This window comes from Lepisma saccharinum, chromosome 12, assembly GCF_977018435.1.
Source record: "Lepisma saccharinum chromosome 12, izLepSacc3.1, whole genome shotgun sequence".
NCBI lineage: Eukaryota > Metazoa > Arthropoda > Insecta > Zygentoma > Lepismatidae > Lepisma > Lepisma saccharinum.
In genome coordinates, this window is record NC_139240.1 from 32,130,295 (window position 1) to 32,137,353 (window position 7,059).

At 40.0% G+C, this 7,059-nt stretch overlaps 1 protein-coding gene across 1 annotated transcript; it reads right to left on the reverse strand.

The window, feature by feature from the left end:
• Window positions 1–4,305: 4,305 nt before the first annotated feature.
• LOC145996298 (zinc finger MYM-type protein 1-like) lies at window positions 4,306–6,102 on the reverse strand. Its single transcript, XM_083132728.1, has one exon. It carries the CDS (start codon window positions 6,100–6,102, stop codon window positions 4,306–4,308), a length of 1,797 nt encoding a protein of 598 aa, XP_082988854.1.
• Between the last annotated feature and the right edge of the window lie 957 nt (window positions 6,103–7,059).

The following is a 7,059-nucleotide window of genomic DNA, read 5'->3' on the forward strand; positions in this document are numbered from 1 at the left end:
GATCCAGTCCCAATTACCCCCATCTGTGCATAAAGCGGCCTTCTAAACATTTTTTTTTCTGCATACAGCGGCTGATTGGAACTGGTGACAATTTAAAAAAATATATAGATACATATAGCTCTGCTTCAAACTGTGGGGTCCAGTCCCGATTAGCCCTTTTTTTGTGCATAAAACGGTCTACTAAACAGTTCATATTTTTGCGCACAATAGCTGATTGGGACTGGCCTTCTAAACAATTTCTTTTTTTACGCACAGCTGCTGATTGGGATTGGTAACAGTTTTAAAAGAGTGATTTTATATACACACATATGGTACCCGCTTCAAACTGTAGGTCAAGGCCCGATTACCCCATCTATGCATAAAGCGGCATTCTAAACAATTTCTCTGTTTGCGCACTGCGGCTGATTAGAACTGGTGACACAGTTTTAAAAACTAATTTAAATAGATACATATCACTCCGCTTCAAACTGTAGATCCAGTCCCGATTACCCCCATCTATGCATAAAACGGGCTTCTAAACAATTTCTCTGTTTGCGCACTGCGGCTGATTGGAACTAGTTCCAGTTTTTAAAAACTAATTTAAATACATACATATCACTCCGCTTCAAACTGTAGATCCAGTCCCGATTACCCCCATCTATGCATAAAACGGGCTTCTAAACAATTTCTCTGTTTGCGCACTGCGGCTGATTGGTACTAGTGACAGTTTTTAAAAACTAATTTAAATACATACATATGACACCGCTTCAAACTGTAGATCCAGTCCCGATTACCTCCATCTCTGCATAAAGCGGCCTTCTAAACAATTTTTTCTTTGCGCACTGCGACTGATTGGGACTGGTAACAGTTTTAAAAGAGTGATTTTATATAGTTACATATAGTACCGCTTCAAACTGTAGATCCAGCCCCGATTACCCCATCTGTGCATAAAGCGGGAATCTAAACAATTTCGCTGTTTGCGCACAGCGGTTGATTGGTGCTGGTGACACAGTTTTTAAAAACAAATTTATATAGATACATATAACCCGCTTTGATTCGAACCCTAGAATTTTTTATTGCAGTGTTAATTTTATTCCATTTCAATTTGGTTTACATCTTATCGTTGGTGAATTCTACTGTTGGTTGAGCTACATTGGTCAAACTACACACCAGACACACACGCACTAGAGATTAAAATTAGTAACCATTAGAGAAGTAGGGTAAGCAGTTTGAAATAACAGTTAACTAGAAAAACAAACTTATATCACGCACTTACCTCGAGTTGCATTGTGGGGTTGCAGCAGAAATAAAAAAGTATAGCAGCGAAACAATCGGCTTAACTTTTTCTCACTACAGAGCACAGCAAACTGAGTTTTTGAAACTATTTTTGAACTTAAAAATACTGAATAATCACTTTCTGCTGGATGGGGGCAAAAGTTGGACTTTACTATCTGTGACTCGGGGAATTCTTAAATGCGCCTTTTCTAACAAATGAACTAGAACTCTATGGGAAAAATGCTTATATCAGAGCATTTTCATCCAGTGGGCCGAAAAGTTATGCATTTGAGGTAGTAAATCCAGACAATACTAATGTTACTACTGTTTGCAAGGTGAAAGGCATATGTCTAAACCATAAAAGCAGCAGCACAATCAATTTCGAATCACTCACCAATGCTATTCTCAACAACACCTCCTCTTTAACTTTACTCAACTCGAACAAAATCGTACGCACAAAAACACATTCCGTTGTTAGTAAGCCGGAAATAAGGGTTTTTCAGGTGGTATATACCAAAAGAAAAAGATGTGCATCAAGTTTCGAGACTTTACCATATGGATTCAAACAACAGAAAACAGAATGAGTTAATTTTGTAATGCAGTGGAATATATTTTTATTAGATTAAGTTAATGCTATCCTTAGTAATAGTATATCTGTGATTTGGTCAACATACAAACTGGATACCAAAACAAATCTCATATTATATGCAAATGTTAAAGCTTTTCATTACAAAATCTGTTACTTAGTAAAAAATAAAAGTGAAAACCATTCATTTGAAACCATTTGCTGTCATTGAAATATAATTATGCAGCCGCTATAATTTTTTGCTTATTATCAGTGCAAATCTGATATTATGTTGTGCACTTTAATGAAGGAGTGAGTGACTAGTTGACAAGTTGGTTCTTCGGTGCAACGTTGTATGGTACAAACGGCTTTGTGCCCCTCTCCAACTTAAAAAAAAAAAGAGGTCCCCACAGATGGTAGCCACGTTGATGTCGTTGTGGGGCTTTCCACAAAAAGCTACCTGTACCAAGCCCAAAAACTTATTTTGAGATGGCGAATAAAAACTTTCCATGCCTGTTTACCTTTAGTTTCCTCAACACACATACCCAGTTGTAACCGAACCCTCGACCCCCCCTTTGGTTTCAAAACACATCTGTTTGTGCATAATGGCTAATCGAGACTGGTAACGCATTTTTTAACAAATTCGATACTATTATTTATTTTTGGTTTTAAAACATAGCATACATTAGTGGTAAAGTCTTTGCATTGTAATCAAAAGGTTCCAGGTTCGATATTCGTTGAAACAGCTTTATGCATTACGGTTAATCGGGACTGCGTTAAAAAACGCCAACATTAGCCCCTTGGTTGCAAAACTCCAAAATCACCCCATTTTCTATTTGTGTATCAAAAATAATCGGGAATAGTAACTCACTTTTTAAACAAATCAATGTTATTCTGCAAATTTGCCAGCATTGGAACCCAAAACCTTTTGAATACTAAACAACAATATCAGCTATTTTGTTTTGCTTTTTGAATATCTGTTCGTGCTAATCGGGACTGATAACACACTTCTTTTTTATTTAAACAGAAAATCATTATTAGCCACTTTGACAACAATTTCTATGTATATCTCCAACATGTCCAAATGCCACAAAGGGGGAGAACGTGTTCGCCAAAACGCAATAAATGGGGACTAATTCTGTAAACTAAAAAAAAAATAATTAAAACTAGAAACTCGAACCTGGAACCTTTCGAATACTAAACACCAGTCACAGCCATTTTGTTTTGATTTTTAATATCTGTTCCTGCCTAAATACTAATGGGGACTCAACACACTTCTTTTTTTTTTTTTTAAACAACATCATTATCTGCCAATTTGACATTGTGAATCGAACCCGGGGACCTTTTCATTACAGCATAAACATCCTATTTCCAATTAGTTCATTTTCTCTTTGTGCACAAAAAGCTAATCGGAACTTTTAAACAAATACAATTGAATATCCAATTTTCACCAACATTGGGAATCGAACCCTCAACCACTTGGTTAAAACATCTCGCGGAATAAAAAACACCCCCCGCGCCGCGCCGCCCCGCGCCGCCCCGCGCCGCCCCGCGCCGCCCCGCCCCGCCCCGCGCCGCGCCGCGCCCCGGTCGCCGCCGCCGCTAAACACAAAACGCGGCCGCCATTTTGATTTTATTCAAATACTATTTATGCACAGATGGACTAATCGGGACCTATAATGGCGGGGCAAAACAATTGGCCTAATTTAACTACCTAGAGAATCGAACCCGCGACCTCTTCATTGCCAGGTGACAACATTAACCACTAACCCAACTCGATTTTCGAACTCAACCATTTTGTTGCCTTTATTTACACACAGGCTAATCGAGACCATTCAATATTGACATCGTCGCCTTGTAATCAACGGGTCCCAGGTTCGATACTCGGTGGAGGCACATAGTGGTCCGAATCACCACTTTTCAACTGTAGCTCCAATCCTGATTAGTTTTGCCGTGCATAAAACAGACTTAAAAAAACTAACTCAATCTATCAACCAATCAATATTGACTCTACCAGGAATCGAACCCTCGACGCCTCTTGTTTTACAGAGCAATAACCTTAGCCGCTAAACTTTCGGGGGTAAAGCACCTTCGGCGCCATCTTTAAATCATTTCTTCATGTCTTTGAATCATACGCAATGGTTGCGCGCGCATTTCCTCCACACACACACAAACATACGCACGTGTTAGTTTAGCATACATCAAGAAACAACGTGACAAACCCATTGACCCCCCTCCCCCCATCGCTTCCGATGTCTTCAAGGTGATCAGACACGTTCTGCTGACTCAACAATAAAATCACTCGTGGCCCGCTACAACCGGATGTAACGTAACACCAGGCGCATCAAATTTTTGCTGACGCGTAGGAACAAAATGCTGTCATTCTACTCAGACAAAATATCAATTTTCTAAACAATAGTCACAATCTGAAATGCTTTACTCACCGAGATCCAGAGAGGAAAAGGCCTGCATTCCTCGCGAGGCAGTCAGCAAGAGCGATAGATGAAGTCCATCCTGCGTTCCTTTTTGTTTGCGAATAAATCTATCACTTTCTTGTTAAAATTGTCTATGTTGTTCACAAAACTTTTCTCGCAAGAGAGCATGCCCAACGACGCGAGTCTTTCTTCTTTCATTGTGTTACGTAGAAATGTTTTTATTCTCTTCATAATCGAAAAGCACCTTTCTGCTTCTGACGATGACATTGGCATTGTCATTAGTAATTTGAGCACTTTAGTGGTTTCTTGAAATGTATCACATAATTCTTCGTTCATGATGAGAGAAAGGAACGGAACAGCGCCAGACACCGCTCTCAATTCTGGTCGGGAGTAGCATACTTGGAGTTCACTTTTTAGTCTTTTGTCTTCTAAGAACGGGTACGCTTTGGTCAATTCTTTTAGGTGCCCATCGGGGAAGTGTTTTAAATTGTGTTCAAATTCCTGCACATCGAACAAATTTGCCGCTGCAAGGTGTGTCGTGAACTGAAATCTTGTTTTCATTTCGGACAAAATGGTATCGCATACTTCCAGTGCTTCTCTTCTCTTGTTGTCAGAATGTACTGTCCTCTGTCTTTTTGGTGCACTTTCTTCACCGCCAGTTTCCAGTTTAACAGAATCGATTACATTATCAATCTGCTGCCGCACTGCCTGTATGCATGTTTCGAAGTTTTGTAAACACTGGCGAGCTTTTAATGAATCGACGTTCCTCCTTTGCAGTTGGCTGAAGATTATTTCTACGTGCGGCATTAGCAGCTTGTAGGATGAGGCCTGGGCGAGGGTGGCTTGCAGAGTTATGTCATCGCGGTTCTGAATTGTGTCCATGACGGTAATGAGGTCTTCTCTGTACTCGTGCACCGTGTTCACTCCGCGAGAATGAAAGTTCCATCGCGTCTGAGATGCCCGAGGCAACCTCCTGTGAACGATCTCGTCCAGAATTGGCGTTCTCTGCGAAGAACTGGAGAAAAACGAACAAATAGAAGACAGATTAGCGAAAAAGATTCGCACGTCCCTATTGATGGAAGCTGCCTTTGACATCACTAAATTCATTTGGTGTGCATAGCAATGGATGTAATTTGCAAAGGGATACTTATCTTTTATTTGCTTTTGCACTCCATTGATGCGCCCGCTCATTACCGATGCTCCGTCGTAACTTTGTGCGATCAATAAAGGTGAATTATTTCTTATAATTGACTCAAGTTCTTGAAGGATGCATTTCGAAATAGCATTTGCATCGTGTCCACCCGGATTCATGAATTTCCAAAATCTTTCGACGGGCTTTCCTCCAACTATGTAACGCAGTACCATAACAAATTGATATTGGTTAGACACATCAGTGGTTTCGTCAGCAATAATCGCTATGTAATCTGCACCTTTAATCTCTTCACGAACTTCGTTATGATAAACTTCCAACATGCACTGAAGCAGTTCGTTCTGTATTGTTTTCGAAGTGTATTTAGCAGCGTAGGAACTATACTGAGCTCTATCAAGGTGATCTTTCAAATCTTTATCTAATTCGAAACTGAAGTGAATTAACTCCCGAAAAATGCCTTTATTTTCCGATTGCTCTCTCTCATCATGACCCCTCAAAGCCAATTCAAGAGCGCCACAGAAACGAATACAATTTATTATCAAATTCAACACATACCTGTTTCTGTCCACATGTTCATTGTGCTTCGCAATGGATTCTCTGTAATACGAACTCAGTTGAGCTTCGATATTAACTTTCCCCAACATGGATAAACTCACTACATTGTTCATGTGTTCTGTTGATTTTTCATGAGCTTTCATTTTCTCCCACACATGCACAATATCTGTAACACCCCCTTTAGTCCAGTGGAATTCCCCGCCGAAGAGTACACACGGAAAACAGAACAAGGCCATTTTCTCTTCACAACCACATAACCACTTGTTCTTAGAATATATGCCACTATTGAACTTTCGACGCCTCTCGCCTTTACCACTCTTTTGTGTACAAGTGATGTTTAAATCTGGCGTGGGCCGGCCAAGATGCTTAACTTTTAATTTATCCTCATATGGTAACGTGGAAAATGAGGTATGTAATAACGCAATAATCCGATTCATCTTCACTCACTACCCTACCGTTTGCACACTATCGGACACCTTCCACTCCACTAAAAGAACAACAATTAGAGCCGCAAAGTCGAACACGGAAATAACGCTTTGCTTTGTTTCCAATTCCTCCACTCCAGCAAGGCACATCAACAACCAGTGTTACTAACAACTACAATATATTTAGCGCTAAAACTCCCGTATCATCTGCTGAATAAAATGTGGATCTAAAAATTGCAAAATCCAATGTAAAAAATTGAATTCTATCACCAAGTAAAATTCATATACTAAATTTCCTGCGTGTTTTTATTAAAAATATAAAAGTGAAAGATTCTATGGTGATGCGAATTTCGTTTGATATTTCGACTTAATTTTTCTTTACAACAGATATGTAGTATATTTTCGACGTCCAGTTGGATTTTTTTTCCAAAATAGGCAGAAAAGTAGATCACGAATTACTTCCCCAGCGGGTCCTAAAAAGTCAGATTTAGCGACTTATCTCTGAAGAGCAACACTGCGAAAGTTCCCTCCTTCGAGCCACGCAAAATCGGGCCCAACGGCTGGGTCTTATGGCCAGAAAGGCTACCCCCCTTTCCCCCCGCCGCCTTGTTTTCAGCTCAGACTTCTTCAACCCTCCGCACATGTGTCAACTTCGTTAGACCACCTACAGCGCCT

Excerpts from the sequence above, each read along its gene's own strand:
- LOC145996298 (XM_083132728.1), bottom strand. The coding sequence starts at position 6,102 with ATGAAAGCTCATGAAAAATCAACAGAACACATGAACAATGTAGTGAGT.